Source organism: Argiope bruennichi, chromosome 3 (assembly GCF_947563725.1).
Source record: "Argiope bruennichi chromosome 3, qqArgBrue1.1, whole genome shotgun sequence".
Taxonomy (NCBI): Eukaryota; Metazoa; Arthropoda; class Arachnida; order Araneae; family Araneidae; genus Argiope; species Argiope bruennichi.
In genome coordinates, this window is record NC_079153.1 from 60,198,353 (window position 1) to 60,223,872 (window position 25,520).

The window sequence follows — 25,520 nt, forward strand, 5'->3', positions numbered from 1 at the left end:
CAAAAGTATCAATATGCAACACTTTTTTTTTTTTTTGCAACATCAGAATTGCGTTTTTATGCTCTCTTTTAATTTTTTGCAATAGATGTATCAAAATATTTAAAAAGAAATTTAAGAAATATTAATATAACGGAATATATTTTTTAAAATTTTTCCTATAAAATGCATAAAAAATATTGTGACTACCATTTTTTTATGTTTTTTTAAAAATGTATTTCATAATAAAAAGTAAGGAAGAAAATTACTTCGTTTAGATACACAGAGAGATAGACATAATGCCAAAAATGTGTTTTTCGAAATCGTGATTAAAACGCAAAGATTCGTCAAAATCTCTCCAAATTTTTTGACTCTTACAATTTTCCTCTATACTTTGTATACAAAGAAAAAAATGATAAAATTCATAAATAATAATTTTTAATAATAATAAAAATAATTACATTGTGTGTGTGTGTGTGTGTGCGTGTGTGCGTGCGTGCGTGCGTGTGCGTGTGTGTGTGTGCGTGTGTGTGTGTGTGCGTGTGTGTGTGTGTGTGTGTGTGTGTGTGTGTGTGTGTGTGTGTGTGTGTGTGTGTGTGTGTGTGTGTGTGTGTGTGTGTGTGTGTAAAATTTGTATAATTTACAGAAAAATTTGTTCGCCGCAACGAAATGTAAGTTTAGTTCATTAGTTATTTCCTAAAATAGAAGCGCAGCAGTCTTTCAAAGGCGATTTTCTTAATTTAATTATTTTTCTAATGGTATGTAGAAATTTTGAGGGTATGTAAAATTTATTAACATGGCGTAAGGTTAGTGAAATGGAAGAATACCTAAAAATAATTTCTTTTTTGAAAATACAATTTCATACAGAATTCATACAGCTCAGAAAATACAAAATTTACATATATTTCTTTTCTGAATTTTTTTTTTAATATAAAAATAATTTTTTAGCAATTACACCACTTTTTAAAAAATACATAATTAGCACTTTTGGATGAATGATTTCTTCCTCAATCGAAAAATTGCCATCAACATAGAAAAAAGCTGTAACTGTATTCTTGTCAAGAGGAGGAAAAAAAATATGCTCATTAAGTCATCGTCTCAGTAAGCAAAATACCTAGGTGATATTTAAATCACATTAGATTATAGCACAATGGGTTTTTTATGAGGAATTAAAACCTTATCAAAAACTCATTGTGCTTATTGTTTGCATAATGCTTGGAAACTAATTTGAAAATGACGTGGAATCTTATTTAATGACATAAAAAAGATGATTCATGCTTACCTCAACTAAGCAGTTTAAACTTAAAATTGAAATTGAAATATTTACTGTATACATGAACCTTCACTTTGATTCAAATCGTATAAATATACAAAATCGCATTACAAATATTTTGTCGATATCATCTACATCTAATTACACGTTGTCCTAAGCTTTGCTATAGTTTCATTTCCTTATTTTTCATAAAAGTTCGCAATTTATCCCACATTAGATTGGTGAAACCCAATTTGCATGTATTGTGAGAACACGTCCAATAACAAAATTCATGCATAATACAGTAGATGTCGCTTAATATATTCGGTTATGTTATTATTATTAAAGCGGTTAATGTTATTAATCTCTTAATACTGTGGTGAAAGCTTATAAGCCAGTTAACAGCTATGTTACCCGAGCAACATATTTTTTGTATCGTGATCATGTTACTGGACTGCGAACCACAAGGTCCCATGTTCTATCCTCGCTCATCCCAATCCGCAACATTGGTGACCTCGGACGATGAACCTTCAACCTTCGTACAGCTGTGTCTACCCATAGCAAAACCTAAGTCGTCAGACACACTTGACGCAGCAACACAAAAAGGTCGCAGCAAAACAAAGTCGTCAGACTCACTTGACTCAGCAACAGAAACCACTCACCCGCACACGCTCGCCATACGCTTGGCGCTACTCAAATGGGTACAGGCGCATTAGAATCAACAGTTAATCCATCACCACTCAACAGCCATATCGTTCGTCTCACCACCGACTCACTGGAGGGAGAGTCTGTGGATGTTACTGGACTGCGAAACACAAGATCCCAGGTTCTATCCTCGCTCATCCCAATCCGCAACAATACTATCAAAATCCTTTGGTCCTGAGCCTACTTGTTCAACTGTACATAAAAAAATACATTCGTTTAATGTTATAATTTTGAAGTAAATAGTGGGCAGATCTTTTATTTTTAGTCAACGTTAATGAATGATATGCATGGAAATTTTCTTTCTACATGTTAAAAAAAGAAAAACTTATGATGGTCATTTTCCTATTGATATGGGGTTAACACTTTTATCAAAATTAGGGAGGTCTGGATCGATTTTAAAAGATAACTACGTGGCCAGGTTTGAATTGCAATCCTTTGAACAGCCATAAACCACTGCTGTCCAAGAAATGAATTTCTAAAACAAAATGTATATATAAAAAATAACTGATTTGGGTCTTAAAGACAAAAGGAAAATTCTTAAATTGTATAAAACCTTATCTAAAATGAGTTAATGCAGCACTGTGGCATAGTTGAGAATTTCATAGCCACTTCATTGCAAAATTATGAAAAATCATTAACTCCGTTCTTGTGAGCAAGACCGAGCAACAGTTCTAACAGGTACGAATGTGTTGAAGAAAATCCTCCAATAAACACCGGAATGAATCAAACGAACTCTTAACCACTTAACTCTTTTATTTTCTTTACTGTTTAATAAGATGACACCTTCTATTTTTGGGAATATTTTCTTATTTTGATTCAAATGGAAATCCATTGAATACTTGATTTATCTATGTATTCGAAGTAATTTTAATATTGAATTATAATCGTTATGAGTGGTTTATTTTTTGCTTACAACTATTAAAATTCGATAAATCGATGCACGTATGGCATTCGTGCAAAACAGTTAAGCGGTTAATGTTTTGAATCCACATTGTGCAGTATCATTCAATAAATTTCTAAAGACAATACAAGTGCTAACAATATATAAGTGAACTGTTAAGGAATAATTTTTAACAAGCAATAGTTAATGATTTTTTTATTTGCTATTTTTGAAATAAATTATAAATAACCCTGAGGTCAGTGTTTTTATTCTGTTTCCTTGATGTGATGAAAAATGTAATTGATTTTATTCACTTCGGTTATTTTTATCAGTTGTTTAATGTTATCGAAATTCTTAAGTCACAGTGTTATCACGTTACGTGGTAGTACTACAATAATGATTAAAAAAAAACAGCAAGTATTTAAAGCAATCAATTTAAAGGTTTAACCATATAAGTAAGAGTTGATTAGAGACTCCACAAAAAAATCATTGAATAAAATTAGGAGTAAAAATTTAATACAATTTTAGCAAGCAATATTTGAATGATGATATAATTAGCGATTAATTAACTTTTACGATAGAAGATATAGACACGTTTAAATATTTGTAGAAACAAATAAAAGGATTTAAATTTACTTTTAACAATGGGGCTAAAAGTATTGGCGTAAAATTTAATTAAATTAATTTTTTATCAGAAAAAAAATATTTTAATCAAATTAAATTAGATGCCATATTTCTTTATTATAATATATTTTGCAAGTGGTTTTTCGTAGGTATTGCAAAACGACATAAGCTTGAATTAATGTCGAAGTATAAAAGTTTCAAAATAAGTAAAGGTTTGGTGTAAGCAATTATGAATTTGATATCCATATTTTATTTTTAAAATATGCCATGGTTTAATAAAAACCACTTGCACAGATTTTAATACAAACGATATTTTCTAAATGTTGGCATGCATTTGCAGTTCAAATACAGTTTTACACTTTAAATATACAATTAAATTTTGCACTTTACATATACAATGTTTGTCTTATTCAGGTAATATGATACTTATAGTGAAATACTCTTGAAAAAGAGATATCCTAACTATTTCTGTTATCTAGCCATTTTCTCTAAAGCATGAAAGAAGTCATTCTACTTTGATTATTTTCCCACGTATCAGGAATGATTTCATCACCGGTTTTAATATCAAACATACTAAGAGACGACAAAGATAATGCTGACGGTGTGATTATTTCTCATGAAATTATGCAAAAAGGCATGTTCTAGAATTAGTATTGCTCTCTTTATCCGGTTTCTTACATCAGTGGCTTTTCTAAAAGTTCGAAAAATGATAACATTACGCTGTAAACATTATCACAACGCGATAATCGATAGTTGAAAATTCTTTGCATACTTCGTTTTTCTAGAATATACCAGAATGTGGCTTATAATATAACGAGGAAAAACCGGAATCCCCAAAGAAGGAATTATCTGATGGAACTCGTCAAGTTTCAGAGCAAATTTATAGTTTGGAGAATAAAGATGACTTATTGTAAACTGCCCCATGTTTTATCTGAACTTGACATACAATGTCCATCATTGTTTCACAGTGATGGGCATCTACTAGAACCAGAAGTGCCTTACCGATGTTTTTCATCTACTGCTGGCGTTTTTATTTTCTTAGAGAAATATTTTGATATCCATGTAATTGCTTTAAATTACCCATGCAATAGTTAATGGTTAAGAAAGGGAGTACACTGACCACCGCATTCATCACACTTAAAACCTTGCGATTTCTTCCTTTGGGGTCACTTGATGGATGCGGTGTACCAACCAATTCCTTGATTGTTTAAAATTATTGATTTTAAATAATCAAAGTACTTCATTGTTTTGCAGAGACGCGTTCTGCAATCTGAAAGGTCAGGAGTTCGAATCTGAAGGTAAGTGATATACAAAAATACAACAAAATCAGGTAAAAAAAATAATAATCAAGAAATGAGGGAAAATTTTATTTGTTTAATTACATACTCTCTAACTGATGAATAAAATTTTGGGTATATTTGAAGCATTGAAAACTGCTGGATTGTAACATTAAAAATAAATGGGAAAATTATATTGCACATATCGGAACCCATGTTGAGCAATATAACAAAGACACATTTTGCAATGTTTCAATGTTGTAAAGAAACATTGTATATAACATTATTTTTCAAATTTTGCTACATTATACAATATAATATGATATGCTTGGGCAAATTAGAAGAAGGTGTATCATATGCAGAACTCTAAAACTAAAAATTTGAACACTCGTGGTACTCATGACCTTGTTAAAAGATCAAAATTTATGCCCAGGTGAGAAGGTAACATTTTTATTAGGGAATATGACAAAAAGGTTTGATGAGACTACTCCCACTAAATATTTAATCAACTACCAACGCCTTTTGTGATCCACCATTTTCTTCTTCAATAATTCGCCACTCAATAACACCGATGGAGTGTTATTGAGTGGCGAATCCTCATCATAAACTTCATTCATTTTTAAGAAACTTATTTCCAAAAATAAATTTAAAAAGAAGAATGGAGAAAATAAAATTGAAGGAAAATGTCTCATAATAATGTAAAAACTCGAAGCTACACGCCATAAGAATTGCGCTACTGGTTGGATCCCTACCGACCGCAAATGTTGAAATACGACCACGAGCAAGACATACCATGGATTATGGCGAAAAAAAAATGTAATACAGCCACAGAGAAGGAGTTCCTTTTCTCTGTGAATACAGTGTGGTGAAAGCTTATTAGTCAGTTAACAATTACGCTGCATAAGCAATTGCTTTTGTACCATGGTCATGTTACTGGGCTTCGAACCACAAGGTCCCAGGTTATATCTTCGTGCATCTCAATCCGTAACATTAGTGACCTCGGACGATGAACCTTCAACCTTCGTACAGCTGTTGTGGCTCCCTCTATCCGCAATCAAAGTCATCAGACTCACTTGATGCAGCAACAGCAACCATCCACACATGCTCTCCATAACGCTTGGCGCTACTGAAAGAGATAAAGGCGCATTAGAATCAACAGCTAATAGATCACCACTCAACAGCCATATCGTTCGTCTCACCACCGACTCACTGGAGGGAGAGTCTGTGGTGATAGCTTATAAGCCAGTTAACAACTACACTACCTGAGCAATTGCTTTTGTATCATGGTCATGTTACTGAACTGCGAACCACAAGGTCCCAGATTCTATCTTCGCGCATTTCAATCCACCACAACAGCTTTCTTTTATTATCAGGCCTCTATATCATCTCAACCCCCACCTTTTTTTCTAATGAAATTGGACGGAAAATGCTTAAATAAGTCAATAATTAATTCACAGAACTGTCTAACTGCCTTAACTTTTTTTCCAAAAAAAAAAAAAAAAAAACCCTGACAATGCTTTCAAATATCTTCGTTTAAATAAATCCAATTTTGAATATAACTTTAAATTGTAGGATAGATGCAAATTGTAGTTCGTAATAAAAAAAAAGTCATTGTGCTGACTTTTGACAATGTTGACGAGGACAAGGCAGATGATTGCGATATTTCGGACTAGAGGTTCGTATTTTAGTTATTGCCAATGCCTTCACCAAACAGATGGCTTAAAAAAAGGACTGATATAAGTTTCGGCCTGAATGGCAACGGAACGTGATTATGAAACATGGTTATCCCAATGTTTACAATTTGCAGCTAAATTTTTCACCGTTAACGTGATGTATACTTAGTAGATAATACTGTTAAGTTTCATTGAGAAGGACAATGCTAGAGTTTTCTTGCAACGAAGAAGCCTTAGATCTTCCAGATTGGTATATACCGATTGCCTTCAACCATAAAAGACACACTGAAAATATTGAAGGAAGTAACACTAATACTCAAAAATGGAGAATGAAAGATCGGGTAATGTTTTTAATTTCAAAATTAAAATAAGAGATTAAATTATTCTGATAATTTTATTTCAGCATACTTATTAAGAGTATAATTTATATCAAAGATTTACAAAATATTTGTTTTAAAATCATGTGTCTGAGAAATCATAAGAGTTGGTATGTATAAAAATGCATGATAGAAGATATTATCTTTGTTGGAATCATTAATTTATTTTGTGTCCTATCAGAATTATTCATAATCCTGAGAGAATCTATTATGACATTGAGCCTATTATTCATATTTGTCTATGCATATAATTCATATTTATTGAGCACTTTATGATTTTTTATTCTGTTAGATGATATTTTTTAGTAATGTGATAAATCAATTAAGTTTTTTTAACCTAATTTGTGATTTATTACATTAAAAACAAAAATAATACATAATCAGATAGAAACAAGGAATTGAAATTGTATTATTATAACAAGATATATTAGTATCTTTAACAAATTTGTACAAATTCACTTAATCTAAAATAAGCTAATTAAATTATACAAAATGTGTTTTATTGCAAGGTTAATTATGCATATTCTGTTTTTTAGATGAAGACTGTAAGTGTTGCCTTAGTGCTGTGCTTAAATGTTGGAGTTGATCCTCCTGATATAATAAAAACTCAGCCATGTGCAAGATTAGAATGTTGGATTGGTATGTTTTAATGAATGCAATATTTTTTTTTCAATTAAAAAATAAACTTATTTACAGTTATATGATATTTTATACTTGATTACTTAAAATTGCTAAAGAATTTTATAATTTTACTTTATGTTAATTCTGAGTGTACTTTAATAAAAATTTTTCATTTATTAAATTTTTTTATTTATATTAACCATTTGCCATCTGTATAAATATGATTGATATGTATTTTTGTGAATATAATTATATTTGATTTAAGTTTCATTTTTTTTTCTATCCCATCTTTTTTGTTATTTTTTTTACCAAATATCATACAAAAGCTAACAAATATTTGTTTTTGCTTCTATAAATATTAAATGATTTTTCTTTTCATTGGTAATTTTTTTTAATGTTTGTATCATCATTTTTAAAGAAATTTATTTGGTATTGCTCGTCTATCATGGAATATTCATTTGACATCAAATATTTTTTCACTTTTTTTTTTTTTTTCTTACATGTAGTAGCTATATTACAAGAGTCAGAACTTTGAATATAATAAAGATTTTCAATCAGTATAAATTATAGAGATATCATATTCTTAATTGTATTTTCTATATAAATGTTTTAATAATTAATGTATTAAAAAGATAGGAAAATATGTCCCCATTATCTTTATTGATTCACTGATTTAAATCAAAATCAATTTCATTGCTCATCAAATCGTTACCTCTATATCTTCTTTCTCTGCTTTTCACCTGTCAGAAACAGCTAAAAATTTTCTAATATTCTTGTAAAGGCATTTGGTATATTACATTATAATGCAGTGTATAAAAACATGAATGTAGAATGTGTGTGTGTGTTTTTTTTTCATTTATAATATGAAATATTATTTCAGTAATCCCTTAATCTAAAAAAAAGTGATAAAATTAAAGGATACATGTAAAGTTGGAAGCTCTGCAGATTATGTTATAATCAATTTTAACAGTAGAATATTGTACTTGAAATTGAACTGTTTAATGCAAATATGAAATACTTATTATATTTATATTAATTATGTATTTGTACTAAAATATTACTTACAATTACATATTTGAAGAAGTAAAAGAAGATCAAGGAAAAAAATTCATTTCAGTTTATTTATTAAACTTGAAACTCATTTAAGGTCTCTTAAATCAAGGATTTATGGTATATCCTATTTGCAAAAAATATTCATTTATTAATTTTGTCCTTTGTTATTATTTGCAATACTCGTATATGGAAGAAATATATTAATATATATTTTTTTCTTTCTCTCTTTCTTTTTCCTTGTGAAAAGATCCATTATCACTTGTGCCTCAAAAGGCTTTAGATTCAATTGCAGCTGCTCTGCAAAAACAATATGAAAAATGGCAACCACGAGCAAGGTATAAGCACAGTCTTGATCCTACTGTTGATGAAGTAAAACGACTATGTACTTCATTACGTAGAAATGCTAAGGTTGGTGTATAAATTTGATTTGTCAGTCTTTATAGTATTATAGTTCCTTATTATTTCATTTAGTCCTCTCTAACATAAGAAACTTAACTGTTATTATACCTTTTCATATCAGTTGAATTCAATACTTTTTTTAATGTGAAAAATCATTGAAAAAATTACTGAAGTGCAATTTTTACTATGTTTACTCAAGTATGTCTTTTTTACCCCTTTTTTTTTACAGGATGAACGAGTTTTATTTCATTACAATGGTCATGGTGTACCCAAACCAACTTCTAATGGTGAAATATGGGTTTTTAATAAAGTATGATTCTTTCATTGTTTTATTAATTTTTCAATTTATATTATTTGATAAATGTGCTGCTCATTTATTAGCAGTTAAATTAATGACTAACATTTTATACTTTCAAATGAAAGGATATACTTTAAACATATACTTTCAGTACCTGTTGATATTTAAAAGTGAACTGTTTATTTTATTTTATGTAGTATAAGTATGGCTATTTCTTTTATTCGAATTAATTTGGCTTTAAATTGATATAAAGGGGGAAAAAAAGTAATTGCCTATATAAATGTCTGATGTGATGACAGCTACAAATAAATTCCTGCCACTATAATAAGCATTAAGAAAATGTGTTTTTTTTTTTTTCCATATTTGTTTATTTAATTTCTGACTAATGAAATCTAGCTGTAGATATTTTTATGTATCCCATTCAAACTAGCCCTATCTTGATGTGTAATTATTCTGAAAGTATTTTTGATAACGTTTTACTGCAGAATCTTGTAAGGTAGTATTGTTATTTCAAAAAAAAAAAAATGTTATCTATGAAAGCATTTTTTTTAGTAATATTTTAAAAAAAATTAATATGGTATTTATGAAAAAAATATATCATACAAATAAAATGAATTTTTATTTTTGTTTCCTCATATTGTTAATCCCATGGGAATACTAATAAATATGTGTGTGGTATTTTTTTCAGACTTATACTCAGTACATACCTCTTTCTATATATGATCTTCAGCAATGGATGGGTGCACCTTCCATTTATGTTTATGACTGCTCTTGTGCTGGGCTGATTGTAGAATCTTTTAAAAATTTTGCATTACAGCATGAAAGAGAATTTGAAGTAAGTAATATTTTTGTGTGCTTATATATTAGCAAGCTTTAGGCTCATTTGGCAACATTAAGATTATATCAAGGTTATTAAACTCTATTATACATAATGCAACCATCTTGACAATATATATTTCAGTTGCTTGTTGAATGAATCTGCAGATCATTGTAATATGTAATGTTTTTCCTTACTAATTACTATGCATTTGTTCATTTTTAAATTGGCTTGCTTGCTATGAATTAATTTTGGTTTCTAGAAATTATGCTTTATTATTATTTTCATTTGTTTATCAATGAAATAATTCATCAGTGTAATGTCAGACATTACCTTTTACTTTTTTCTAGGTAACATACTGTATTCACTTGAAAAATGGCGGGTTCCATAATTCCAAATAGTTTGCTGTTCTCATATATATTAATAATCAGATTATATTCTAAATAAAAGAGATACATTTATTTGTTATTACAAAACCTTCAATTCTTTTTAATCAAGTACAATGTATTACCTAAAACAATATAAACAATGCTGTTTGATATTCATTCATTGAATTAAAATATATGATTTTTATTTTTCCGAATATGCTTTATCGAGATGTAAAACTTGTATCCATTTTCGTGCTCATATTTTGTTGTAGGACAAATATTTAAAATTAGACATTCCACCATATCATCCCTATTGAACAAAAATGATTTAGTCTTTTGTTGGATTTTTAAAATTATGTATTTTGTGAAATGTATACTTGTAAAAATATTTCCATGATATTGCTATTGATGTGAAATAATTATAATGTCCCTTTGTATTTAATATGTGATGTCAGAATGCAATCACTTTGAATTTTTTACTTTGCATTTACAATAACTGAATACAAAAGTATTGTAAGATTAAGTGATTCTAGAACAGAGTATGTAGTTATAAAGCTATAATATTAAATTAAAAGTAGAGTTGTCATGCTTTGTAAGCTATACTGCACATTCTTACATTCTGGGAGCTTTACATTCACAATTTCACAAGGTCTGTGGTATTGAGTTTTTCTGATAACTTAAATTTTTAATGAATAGTTTTTTTGTTTTTTTTTACATGGCCTGTATATACTATCTCAGAATTTCGGGGGAGGGAATCTAGTCTACTTTACTTTATTTATTTCTGTAAATCTTATTTAACTGAATAAAAAAGATGTTGACAATAGAAATAACATATTTAAGATATTTTGGATCCTATCATTAAAGTTAATTAAGCAGTGATTAACTTTCATGATATTTCTTCAGTGTCATTTCACCTTGTAACTTGATAAAGTGTCGGATTAATTGACTCTCAATTTAATAACGCTGAATTGTTTATTTGAAGAGAGATTGTATGAAATCTTTTTTTAAACAACACTGTATATGATATTAACTTCTTAAGGAAGGTTTTTGTTTCCCTTTTCTCTAAATATTCTGTTTATTTATATTTAAAATGAAAGTTTGAATGCCCAAGTTGCAGCTATGCCATCTATCTTCAGAGAGAGAAGACATTGAAACTTTTATGAATTTCTTAAAATGATGTGAAACTCAAATTCTAAGTTCTGAATAAATTTATCTTTAAAAAATTACTTATAATACTTTAAATATCTACTGGTATTTTTAGTTTGACTCTTTCTAACACCATGACAAATATACTTACCACAAAATGTGTCTTTTATATCATTTATGTATGTTGAAATTCTCCCTAAATTTTTCCAATGTTATGAAGACTTAGATTCTTCAATTTAATATTAATTATTTAACAAATTTATTAATAAATTAAATTATTATATCTAATAAACAATGAATTACTTTTCTTAAATCAATTTCAATCTCAAAATGCCGCCATTACTTAAAAAAAATTGACTTTAAAGGGTTAAATATAATTTCTCTCTCTCTCAAACACACACACACACACACATATATATAGTGTCCTTTTATTGTATAATATGCATTTTTGTACATTTATGTCAAAGAAAGTGTACTTCTTTCATTTTCTTTTAGAAGTGAAGCTTTACTGAAGTTTGTAACTGTCGTAAATTTCATTTATAGTATAATGTTGTTGTTTTTTCCTGATTTCAGCTTTTAATTAATAACAGTAAAACTCCTTATGATGGACCACCAATGCCTTCCTACAGTTCCTGTATACAATTAGCTGCTTGTGGAGCTACAGAAATTTTGCCTATGAATCCAGATTTGCCTGCAGATCTATTTACATCGTGCCTCACTACTCCTGTTATCATAGCTTTGAAATGGTTAGTTATTCTCTCACTAATATTCTCTATTATATATATATATTTCATAACCTTTAGTATATTTTTATCCAATAGCCTGTTAGGTACACATCTTCCAATTTGATGTTAAAAAGCAGTTTTTGTTGTATTATTTGTTTTACTATCTATCAGCTTTCATGGTAGTTTAATATTCTCCTAATACCACTCTCGCACTTATTTAGATATAGTATTTGTGTATGAGTTGAAGAAGTTTCCAATAAGCACATTTATGGAAGTACTTATTATTATTATAGACAGTTGAAAATTAGTTTTTAAGATTTTCGTGTTGATACATTTTTTTTTTTTTATTTAAACAAATTTTCCTCCCTCTAAAAGTTAGATGAACATGCTAACTAATTAACTGGTTAAAATAGAATTGTTTCACTTCACAAAGCAAATGATTGTCCAATTTCTTAGAAAACAGTTCTAGAAATTTAGAATTTGCCTGAGATTTTTCTTATGAATTTATTTATTCTGTATTGAAATTTTAAGTTAAAAGATAAAAAAAACAAAAAAACAATTGTTGTTTATTTATGAAATTTTGTATAAAATAATTAATTGCTCTCTTTTACATTTACTTTTGTAGGTTTGTTCTTCAGCAACAAATCAGCAAACCATTGTCCATGGGTATCACCATGGAATTAATAGATAAGTATGTATTAAATTTCTTATTGTAGTTTTTCTTCATAATTTCTTTTGCTATTGTTTCTAAACTTGTTCTATTATGTTTTTAAAAAATTAGAAATTTGTTACTATAACTTAATGTGCACTTGGTGGTAGGTTTTTTTTTTTTTTTTAAGTTGGTGTTTAAGATTATGTTGACTGTTTAAACAAGTACTGGTATTTGGAAAAAAATATCCAGTTAATGTTAAAAAGTTCCTATTGGTGCACAATAAGGGAAACAGGTTCCTTATGTTACAAAAAATAATTTAAAATAAAAGAAAGAAAAAGCCGTAAAGGTATTACAAGAAAGATACCTGTATGCATCTTTTTTCTGACTGCTGTATCAGCAGAATTTGCTTATACTATTGCTCATGTATAATAATATCTCCACAGTAAAAGTTTAAAATTCTGGATGGCAGTTTTATACTTAAAACTACTTTTATACATGTAAATAAATGTATAAAATTATGAATAAAGGATGGTTTTTTGTTCAAGAGATCATGATTGGTGAAGATCTGCAAAAAAAATTTCTGAAGTTGTCTCATGAGAACAATTGCAATAGGTCTAAATTTCTATGAGGAATCTGCCTAAAAATGATAATAATTTTTTAAATATAGTATACAGCTCATAAAAACTTTACAATATTACTGGATTACAAAGCATTCATTTCTTCACCAATAAATGCCTAATTATTTCCAAATAATTCATAAAAAAATTATTTAACAACATTTTTCATTAATATTTTTTTAGTTTGATAAACTTTAATGAAAATTTTGGGCAGTTTTATAATCCTTTATTATTTATAAATATTGTACCATGATGTCTAATGACACTAATTTGACCTTAAGACTTTATATGTCTTGTTCATAGATTTAAAACTTTACTAATTCTTTGAAGGCTTTTCATGTATGTCAGTCTGGTGTGTATTAAATAATTTGGAATCAAAAGTTATTATAAATATTTTCTTCATCATTTAATGGTGCTTTAAAATGGCATAATTTGTCCCAAAATAATCCTCCTAATGTTTCAAAACTAGGATGTTAGTCTAATTCAGACTACGAAATTTTGTTTTAATAGTCACTCTAAATGATTTTTTTTTAATTTTGCAAGAATTTAAAGCATTTAATATGAGAATTTCACATAATTATAATTTACTTGTTTGTTTATTTTTAACTCGTATTTCTTATATCTTTACCTTTTCTTATCTTATTATCTAAGATTGGAATGTTTATTTATTTATTTACTTCAGGATACCAGGTCAAGTGTCTGATCGTAGAACCATGTTGGGTGAATTAAACTGGATATTTACTGCTATTACAGATACAATTGCATGGAATGTCCTTCCTAAAGAGACATTTCAAAAGCTGTTTCGACAAGATCTTTTAGTAGCTAGTTTATTTCGTAATTTTTTATTAGCTGAACGAATTATGAGGTTTTATAATTGTACTCCTGTCTCAAGTCCATCATTGCCTTCTACTTATCATCATCATATGTGGTAAGACATTTTTTTAGATATTTTAGTGTTAATGTTAATATTGTCCCATATAATAAAAAAACAATAATACATCAGTTTTTCACTTAAAAATATTTTGAGATTTCTTTTTTATAGAACACTTTAATTTAAATTTAGGTTTATCATTTGAATCTGATAAAATATTGTATTTATAGGATGCAATAGAAGTTTTATTTTAATAATTTTTACTTGGAAAAATCTGTCTAAAATAATAGCACTTTTTTCTTTATTCATCATACTGTATAATCAAGTTCTTACTATTGAACTTTTTTTGACAAAAGAAATTATTATTTTTCTACTAAATAATATAGAATATAATGGGTGTTTTTTTTGTGTGTGTGTTGGGGGGGGGAGATGTGGATTTTTGAAAAAGTAGTGACTATACACTTTCCTGCTGTTTACATTGTACCAAACATTTTTAATATAATTTATATTTATGTAATTCTTATTAAATTATTAAATAAGGTTATTCATGTATTTTCTTTCTGCCTTTGCTGTTTATGTCTTCAGAATTAAGAGATCATACTTCTTTTTGATGCATCTATTGAAAATTTGCCATACAGAGTTGTAATGCTATAGACATACAAAAGCTTTTGTCTGTGTTAAAATTTGTATATCTTTGATTGTATTTCAGGAAAGCTTGGGATTTTGCTGTAGATACGTGCCTAACTCAACTACCTGCGATTTTAGCTGATCCTACAACTACTTATTCCTACAGTCCTTTCTTTTCTGAACAGCTCACTGCATTCCAGGTTTGGTTAAATCATCCTCAGAGTCAATCTAGTGTGCCTGAACAATTACCAATTGTTCTTCAGGTGAGGCAATTAACATGATAACTTCTCAATAACTTATTATTACTTCCCTTGGAATTGAAATGTTACTCTGTGGAAACATGAGTCTGTTTGACTCATTCTTTAATAAATTTTTTTTAATGTCTAGATATATTTTATGAACATAGAAACCAAACAAGAGTACATTTACAGAAACAAAGTGAAACTTAGTTAATTGAAAGATTTTAATTATTGATTGGTGATTCAAATTTTTTTCTTTTGTCTGTATTATGAATTTCCTGTTCATATACATATAATAAAATATTGTATGTATTTTAATTTATTTCTAAAAAGTTATGTTATTTTTATTAAATTTATCTATATTTTGTGTGCTAATGATATATATTATGTACTGCTTGATCATTAAAATTAACAATTATTTTATTATCAAAGCTACTTACTATTTGTTTATGAAAACTAATAATTTTAAGTTTAAACTTTTCAAATTTGTCATAATTAGATCTATTGTTTTTTCATTTCATATATATATAAATCAAATTTCTATTATTGCCCTATCATCCTTCAAATTAGCCAGGCTTTACTATAATATACTATTTGCTCGCTAGCTTTTACGTTTTCACCTACCAAATTAGGCTATGATATCAAGTTCTAAATAACAAAATTTTCATGAATCTTTTTTTAAACATAAAATTCCTGTTTGATTTTTTAAAATTCAATTTATGGAATAATATTAAGAGGATCAATATGTGTGATGTTGATGGCGGTAGTAGAGTTGAGCTCCCAAGATGCAATGTAGCTGATATGTGATTTCAGTTTAACTCATAGGGTTCGAAAAATTATATGCTGAATTTGAGATGATATTACTTACATAGACAGTATTTTGTCCTCAAATTGTTTAGAATCTATAGATACCCTTGCAAGTTTGTGAATATCCTTCTTATCCCTACTGGTGTGAGAATTTAATTGCAATGCTGTCACCATTTTTATAGTCGAAAACTATATATGAATTCAATTATTTCTTTCCTTTTATTTGGATTAATATATGAAGTCTTCAAAAAATTTTTTTATTTTATTTTTTTTATTTTGTAAGAGTTTTTGACTATAGCATATTGAAAAAAATTAAATAGATTAATTATTCATTTTTCTGCTTATTTTTTTAATTCTTTAAAAGAATAAAAAAATTATGTTCCCAAATTATTAAAATGTATTGAATATTAAGAAAATGTAAGTTTTTATTGTCTGTATATCTATATGTAAAGGAAATTATAAATGTCAAGAAAAAAATTAATTATTCAGAAGATAAAAGAGTTTGTTGAAGTTTGCATAAATTCATTTTATTTTCTTAATATATTTTTCTTTATGATTAAATTAAAAATCTGTTGTTAAACAAGGACTAATAATTTTCTTTTTTCGTCAGGTACTTTTAAGTCAAGTACATCGTCTTCGAGCATTGGAACTTCTTGGCCGTTTCCTAGATTTGGGACCTTGGGCAGTAAATTTGGTGAGTCACATGATGATTTAAATGAACATCCATCTTTTTTCCATGGCAAAATAATCTTAAATTAAATAATATTAAAATAAATTTTTTTTCAATTTATTGCATAGGAATTTTGTGATATATATATATTTTTTCTAGTGGTTTAAAGAGTACTATGCTTTATGTTAGAATACACTATAAAAGATTTTCACAAAATCGTCGTAGTGTAATGTACTATTTTTATTATAAATTACATCATTCTGCTATGCTAGGATTAATAGATTTCCCCATTTTTTATTTTTTATTTACATTTGGAGTATAAAAAACATTTAAGTATGATAATTACAGTTTTTTGACAAGCTACTTTTTGATAATCTCTTCAGTTCTTATTGCCAGCATTTTCTTTTTTTATCTCCAAATGTAAATAATTTTATAATTTATATAAAATTATAAAAATGTGATAAAATTATTATTAAATGTTATAAAATTATTAAAATGTTAACAAAATATATTTTTCAGGAAAATATTTAAATATATATATTTATTTTTATTCTGTTTTTTTTATCATTAATAATAAATAGTATATTTTTAAAATAATTATATGAAATTGAGAATGACATTCTATATGTTATTTAGATTCTTCTGAGACCATATAATTAATAAATAAGTATAATTGTGCATGCTAATTTTGATATTTAATCACAGATAAACAATTTTTATAGAACACAAGAAAAATGTTTAAATTTTTTTAGGCTCTTTCTGTGGGTATTTTTCCATATGTTTTAAAGCTGCTTCAAAGTTCTGCTCGAGAGTTACGGCCTTTATTAGTATTTATTTGGGCAAAAGTCTTAGCAGTTGATTGTGTAAGTTAATTTTTCTATAGATATATAATACAAGTATTCATAAAATTACATATAAGTACTAATTACAAAACCTTGTATATTTTTTCCAGTATTTTAAAATGTAAAATGTTTAGAAAGTATATTCCATATTGTTATTGTTTTGATTATTGTTGTCGAATTAACTATTTTGTTAGTTCATTTTATTTACTTACAATTTACATTATATGCAGTGTTATATATTTGAGACACTATTATTTAATATTAAACCAATGGTAATTTTTAAACAATAGTTAAAAAAGAAATACTTTCAATAAATAAAAATTTTAAAAAATTATTGCGGTGAATAATTTTTAACCTTTAATTTCATTTGGCTTTTTCCTTGATTCTCATGTGTAATCTCTGAATTAAAAAAAAATTAATAATAATATTTTTCTCTTCTTTAAGACTTGTCAGAGTGATTTGGTTCGAGATGGAAGCTTTAAGTATTTCTTAGCAGTTCTTGGAGAACCTTATATGCCAGTAAGAATTTATTTTTCTTTTATTTAGTTCAGTGGCTATTTCATTGCAGACTTTTAAAAACCTTTCATTTGAATATATTGTGCAAGAATCATGATTGAAAATTAATTTTTAATTAAAATTCAGTTTATGTTCATTTTTATTAAATGAAATTTTTATAAATTTTTAAAAAGTAAAACTTTTTGTTTGTGTGTATTTGCCTGCTTGAATATCTTCCAAATATTTTTCTCTCTTTGTAGGCTGAACACAGGACCATGGCAGCATTTTGTGTTTCATGTATTGTAAGCAACTATAAGCCAGGGCAGGTAGTAATTAATTAATCATTTTCCCTTGTATACTAAATGTGAAAATGATAAATATTTTTGCATCAAATTATCATTATTATTTTCATTGTAAAGTTAAAAATATTTGAATTTTTATATACTTTCTTTGAACTTCAGGATTTTAATTATTTATTTTTTATTTGATAGTGGCAATTCTTTTATGTCTATGAAGCCTACTTATCATAGAGTTTTATTATTATTAAGATGAGAATAAATTTACAAATTCATTTTAAAGCTTATGCTGCTCTGCTTTGGCATCACCAATTCTTCTAAAGTTAATTTAAAGGCTTGTAGATTTTATAACATTAAAAACTAAAATTGAAATTTGTGATTTACCACAAATTATGCTCAAATGTCTCCTATCGTAGAATAATTTTCTCAAAAAATAATAGAAATGAAATAGATTTTTTTTAAAAAAAATTCTAGTATGTTTCTATACATTTAGAATTAATTTGTACAAATTTATTTCTAAAAGTTGTTTATGGCTCTCGGAAAGTTATTTTTGAAAGTTATAGTTTGCTTTTATTACAAAAATGTTTTTATGAAGAAGCTATACAGAAATAAAATGCTACAGCTGAAATAGAACATTATTAATTCATTATCGATGGTAATTAATTCTAAATTCCATTATTTGTCTTGAAATTTTTTTTTGGGGGGGTAGCATTTTTCTTTCCCCCCCCCCCACTTAGATCCACACACACACACACAAAAAAAAAAAGGATCATAGATAATTATATTGGCTCTTGGATTCACAGAGAGCTGCTTGTTTTTCATTGTTACATTCTTTAAAATCTTGAAAAAAGATCTGTGAAAAAAAATGTTTTGCTTGATTTATTTTCTCTCCTGAGAAATTTCTCTCCCATTAGAATATTTATCAGTGATATAATTTCATTTGCAAAACCCTAGACAAAAGAAATGAAGGAAATACACAGATGTAACTTTGCATTGCAATAGTCATCAGTTAAAAAGATGCAAAATTTATTTTCTCTCCTGAGAAATTACTCTCTCTCTCTCTCTCAATATAATTTCATTTACAAAATCCGGGGGGATGGATGCTAAATCTTAGTAATGTTTTATTGCTTATGAATGTTGGTACTTACAGAATATCTCCATTCAAGCTTAGTGCTGGTTGGGACTCATTAATAAAAGACCCTGCATTTGTTGCATTAGATATCAAAGCTTTAGAGAGAATATAATTTTAGATTGAGTATGATGGGTTTAAATATGAAAAAAAATTAAATTTAAACACTAAACAGAATTGAAAAGTATTTTGATCCCATAGCGTTTTATACATGAACTAGCTCTAAGAAAGTGTTAAGTAGATTTGTGAAATGATATAGTGAAACATAGGCAAAAACCAGTTAAAAAATAATGCACAATCCACTGTCTTATTTATGGTAAAAACAAGAGAAATCAAATTTCAAATATAGAACTGCTTCTTTATCATCTCACTTTTACCTAATTTTTATTTTATTTTCTTGCTTGTAAGCTATTATCAATAGTCATTGTGGCATTTTTCTACGCCAGTGTGCAACCATTGAATTCCTTTAACTAGTTCAGAGTAGAGGTATTCTGTATCTCTGTATTAATAAAAGCTGTAATTTGTCAAATCATGCAACAAGTTAATGATATTCTTTGAGGCTAACAAGGCTTAATTTTCTTAGACGTTTTTAAACATGGATGAAGTATTACAATAGATTGAATAGTGTGTTTATCCTTGGCAAGTTGAATCATATCTTATCAACATCATGGTACCATAACCCTCTTTGAGCCTAATGTTGAACCTTTATATATATATATATAATTGAAAACTTATCTTAGTTTGAAATAAGTTTAAGATCATTATAAAATCTGTCTGCTTATGAAATAATGACCTGGCTCGTTTTATGAATATACATTCTCATTGTGGGTATAAAGACTGGCTACAGTGCAATTAAGGAAATTGTAGCTGGATGTGTGTATTTAAGCCAAGGAACGATGCTTTCTTGTCTCTTTTCTTATTTATTTTGCACACACATGGACGATGACTACACATATATAAAGTAACACATAATACTATATACAATTAAAGTGGAAAATGCCGCTAACAAAAGAGCGAGCAGTGCCTGCTTGCACCAGTTTCACACCAACTCTCAGGATCAGGTCTGTTTACTAAAAAGTTTAAGTGCGCCTCCCCCACATTCCAAACATACATATAGTTTAACGTATACTACGCCATCTATGTTCAATATTAATCTTAATTGTATGCATAAAAAATACAAATAAAATAATTAAATATAAGATGTTTTTTTGCTTCACTAATGTAGTTGTTTGTAAATATTTGCATCAAATTAATTATTTGAAAATGTCCAAGTTTTTACACTTTGATAATTTTCAAGATTTCTTTAAATGGGGCTACAGTGAACACTTAATATGTTGATTCCTCCCATTGCTTTTTAAAAATATCTATTTAGCAAAAATAGATGAAGGAATTTTTGAAATTTTAATATGTTTAAGAATGTTTTCAGACTTTTAGAGGTATTATGGATTTATTAATTAGAAGTTAATTACCAATGCTTTATTGTTATCAAGATTTTTGTGTATGCATTAATTTACAATTTTTATTTTATTTTTACAGGTTGCAGCTATGCAGAGCAGTGTAGTTTCAATTTGTCTGGAACAGCTGTCAGATCCAAATTCAAAACTTAGACAATGGGTTGCGATTTGCCTGGGCAGGATGTGGAACAATTATGAACAAGCACGATGGTGTGGAGTAAGGGACAGTGCCCATGAAAAGCTTGAAGCTTTGTTATCTGATGCAAATCCTGAAGTAAATTTACCACATTTTCAAATTCCAGTAATTTTAAAACTTAATTTAAAAGTCAACATACATTTTAGGTTTGAAAATCTACCAATTAAGATTATTTACAATTTTTTATTTTATAAAAATGAAGATAAGGGTTTCTTTACAAGAAAGGGTTTATAGCGATAAATGTTTAAAATTGACTCTCAGCAAATTAGTTCCAGCTGATTATATAAATTTAAAAAAATTACTGCAATTTTTCTCTTTGTGTTCTTGTGCTTATGTAAAATTCATAAACAAAAGAGCAATAAATTAATGAGCAACAGAGTTAAATTTATACAATTTCTGAAGAAAAAAAACTTGCATTTCTACATTATTAAATTTTTACTAATTTTAAGAAATATAAGTAGGTTTAATTAGTACTATGAAAACATATTTCTCCACAAGAAGAGATTGACATAAAACTCATTGATTGTACAAGCTTATATAATATATATAAAGGAATTAATTTAGGAAATGAAAATATTTGTCTGCAATGGCAGAGAAAAAGATTTCTTTAAGGAAAGATTGTTTAAATATTAAATAAAAGTTTATGCAAATATTTTCAACATGCTTAATGCAGCACAATTTGAAATTAATAAGAATATATATATATATAGTTAATTTTTCTCAAATTATCAACTGAGGTGTAAGTCCACATATTTCCTGGGGCCGCGTTGGCTTGGTGGTAAGGTCTCGGCTTCAGAAGCATGAGGTTTCCTGTTCAATACCCGATTCCACCGAAGAAATTATGTGTAAGTGGGTCTGGTGTACATTAAATCCATCGAAGCAAAACGTCCTCCCGCTAATGTGGTGTGGAAGTTTGGAGAAAGAGGTGCTGGCTGAAGTGTCATCATCAAGATCCATTCCAAAATAGCCCTAGTGTTGCTTTAAAAAAACGGGATATTAATATAACCAAACTAAACCAAATATTTCCCTTCAGTTGAAAGGAAATTATCAAAAGGGCATTTTAAGATGGCAAAAGTTGACATCTTACAGGAATTTGTTATGCATCTGAGATGTTTCTAGGAAAAATTTGATCAAAATAACTGAAATTCATAATCAGGATTGAGAGGAGAATTAGCTGTATCATTTGTTCATTTTGCATTATGATCTCATTAATGAAAATATTTACTATGTGTTTCAACTTGGTACATTCAAATCCCATCAAATTTCCTCTCACTACTGCATTTGAGAAGTTAAGAAAGGGATGTGCTAAGTCAGGGGCTGTTCTTTTTATCTAATTAGGTTCAGAACCGTAATTTTTATTCCATTATAGTTTTGCAACTACAAAATGTAATCATAGTCTAACTAAATACGTAATTTATCCTTTTGTTACTCCAAATAAGAAAAACTGCCTATAATTTAGTTGCCACAAAATTATTTCTGTACCCATTTTTAAGAAATTTAATCAATATGAATTAGATTTATTATTGACTATTAAAGAATATAAAATACATTTTAAATATTTTTCAAATTCCAGGTGAGAGCAGCTGCTGTTTTTGCCCTTGGTACATTTCTAAATAGTACAACAGAAAGAACTGATCATGCTAATGCTATTGACCATAGCATTGGTATGATGTTAATCAATAAAGTAGCTAATGATGGAAGCCCTCTAGTCAGACAGGTATGCTTTAATTTAATCTTTTGCTTCATGAATAAAATCCGTTTATAATTTTTATTATTAGACTGTGATAATATCTCAGATATACCTCTGAGGGGAAAGAAGTATCTAAATTTCAGCATAGCATTTTAAGAGTACACAACCATAATTTCAGTCTCCCATCAGCCATTGAAAAGTTGTAAAATCTTTGATTAGTCTTTTTACTTTTCATTTACATATTTTTAATTTTATTATATTGTAATTATTTAATACGAAATAAATTTGATCTGGTAAGCAAATTTGTTATAGTTTTATTAATACAAGTATTTTTTTTCCTCCACAATGACTTCTACATACGACAGTCTTTGCATGAAATGTTGGCAATGTTTCTGGAACATCATGAACTCCTAAGTAATAGATACAAAAATAAAATCTAAAAAATCCTCATACCTAATAAGAGAAATAATAGTTACACTTAATAGAGGGTTCATTCCTAAACTCATTAGCATTTTCAAATGCTGTAGTTATAAATTTCATTACACATTTAATATATATATATGAACAATATCTATTTTTTGTAGGAAGTTCTTGCAGCACTCCAGTGGTTCTTAATAATATTTGAAAATCAATTTGTTGCTGTTGGTTTTCAATACATGGAAGAAGAAAAGGCTAAGGAAACTTCGACAAATCATTTAATTGCCCCTGGTATATTTCTTATTATTCTTTCTTTTTTGTGTCCATTTATTACATTTTTTAAAGGAAACAATTGCTACCATTATTAATTTATGTATAAATAGAAAATTAGTTATTATGTTATTTTATGAAAAGTTATTATATAATTAGCATAAATGCACTTATATTACAGGGGTCGATTTATAATTGTCAGTAAATATATTTTCTCACTAAAGCAAAAGATCTTAACTTTATTTTGTAATTCTTGCATTTTTAAAAATTAAAAGTGTATATATTAATAACTGAATTAGAATAAGAAGGGTATTTTTTTATTATTATTTTAGTGCTTTGAAATTATTTTATAAAATAAGATATAAATATTCTGGAAAATGAAAAATAGGATGAAAGCATTAAATTGAGTTTCTTGCAATCTTGTTCTTGGCAAATTGTGTTTTTAAAATTTTTATATCATAAATATTTAAAAAGCATTTTTAAATAGATTGCTGTATTATTAATAAATTTTGATTTAAAAAATTGTTTAGAGAGGAAAACATAAAAAAACATTCTTTTTTCCTAGTTTTTTTTCAGTTTTGATTTTGTATAAAATTTATTTAAACATGACAAAACTGTATAAATTAAACTAATTATTAAACGTTCTTAAACTAATTATTATAATACGTTTCATCAATGTTCATATCTTAGTATTTATCATTCATTGAAAGAGCTACCCACTCTTCTTCCCTATTATTTCAATAAAAGTATTTAGTATATTTCAAATTTAACAGTTTTAATGGCATTGAAGGCTCATATATTTAAAATTGTAAGAAAAAAAAGCTTTAATAATATCATTGGATACTTATCAATTTTATTTTTTCTTTTCCAGTGATCATAAGAATAAATTTTGTAACATTTTTTTTAATATGAAGATTTGTTGAAAATGTTGACCAGTGCTTAAAATTACGTGTGATGAATTATCTGCTGTTTGGTTTATCTTCAGTTTCCTAATCAGTTGCTTTAAAAAAATGTGTTATTTGAAAGATATTTCATTCTTTTTAATGCAATTTTCAAGAGATAGGATAGCCAAATTCTAGACTTTGGTGACAGTTTCTTTGAAGATGAAGTCAGTAGCTTTCCCCTCTTTGTATACTTAAGCACTGGTAATATCTTAGCTATAGTAGTGTATAGTTTTCTATTCCTTTTCATAGAGATTACTTCTCCTATTGCTATGAATGTTGCAATGCGAAAAGTTTCTTCACGAGATCGATTGAAAGTATCTTTATCTGGGTCTCCAGGATCTAGTGAGTGCTATAATATTCCAATATTTCATCAAGGTGTTCTTTTTCCTTCTCAATTATGTCTTTCGTTGATTTTATTCAGTTCTTCTCCACCATTTTGTTTACCTCCTGTTCATTTGTTTTGTTATCATTTTTGTTCTGTTGTTTTTTTCATTTTTTGTTTTACTTTGTTACACTTTCACTTTTCTACTATCCACTCTGGCTAATATTCTGTCTTTATTCTGTCAAATTTAAAAATTTTTGGAAGTCGTGAAATATACATTGTTAAATTGTTTTCATAAATATTGTCTCTTATACTATAAATAATAAAATTTTAAGTCTGAAAGGTTATTGTCTCTTATATTTATTCCCTTTGTTTATAATTAAATGAAATATATATATATTTATTAATCAACTACTATTAGGTGCTTTCTGTGCCAAGAATATTGTGTAAATCTGTAATTCAAGTTCTTTCTTTTGATATTTGAATGATAAAAGTGTATTCATAAAGATATGTGAGAAAAGGCATTGTGCAGAAATCTATCTTAACTGGAAAAAAGGGGCGGGGGGAATGCTATACCCAATTTTTTTTCTAAATCATTGCTCTTAATTATTTTAAAGAAATAGATATTTTTTTAAAGATTAAATAATCCATTAATGTTGAGAATATACTTGAATATAATGCTCGTTGTTCTTTGACTTTTTAAAAATTTCTAATAGTTATATCAGACAAAATAAATCATTAATATTTGTGAACTTTTAGTACTACTTTTTTCTTAATATATTTTATGTTAA

General features: G+C 27.4%; 1 protein-coding gene across 2 annotated transcripts in view; it reads left to right on the plus strand.

Annotated features, from left to right (window-relative positions):
* The first annotated feature begins 6,474 nt into the window (after window positions 1–6,474).
* The window catches only part of LOC129963214 (regulatory-associated protein of mTOR-like), a 42,185-nt gene continuing 23,139 nt past the window's right edge, over window positions 6,475–25,520 (plus strand). The window contains exons 1-17 of one of the 2 annotated variants that reach the window (XM_056077399.1): window positions 6,475–6,728; window positions 7,301–7,403; window positions 8,686–8,846; window positions 9,067–9,147; window positions 9,824–9,970; window positions 12,040–12,212; window positions 12,817–12,882; window positions 14,143–14,388; window positions 15,041–15,221; window positions 16,615–16,698; window positions 17,427–17,537; window positions 17,961–18,035; window positions 18,272–18,337; window positions 20,973–21,164; window positions 22,660–22,803; window positions 23,361–23,484; window positions 24,657–24,749. In XM_056077399.1, the coding sequence (XP_055933374.1) occupies window positions 6,591–6,728; window positions 7,301–7,403; window positions 8,686–8,846; window positions 9,067–9,147; window positions 9,824–9,970; window positions 12,040–12,212; window positions 12,817–12,882; window positions 14,143–14,388; window positions 15,041–15,221; window positions 16,615–16,698; window positions 17,427–17,537; window positions 17,961–18,035; window positions 18,272–18,337; window positions 20,973–21,164; window positions 22,660–22,803; window positions 23,361–23,484; window positions 24,657–24,749 (2,185 nt within the window). In that variant the 5' untranslated portion in view covers window positions 6,475–6,590. The remainder of the gene's footprint in view (window positions 6,729–7,300; window positions 7,404–8,685; window positions 8,847–9,066; window positions 9,148–9,823; window positions 9,971–12,039; window positions 12,213–12,816; window positions 12,883–14,142; window positions 14,389–15,040; window positions 15,222–16,614; window positions 16,699–17,426; window positions 17,538–17,960; window positions 18,036–18,271; window positions 18,338–20,972; window positions 21,165–22,659; window positions 22,804–23,360; window positions 23,485–24,656; window positions 24,750–25,520) is intronic. The other variant, XM_056077400.1, reaches the window with a different exon arrangement.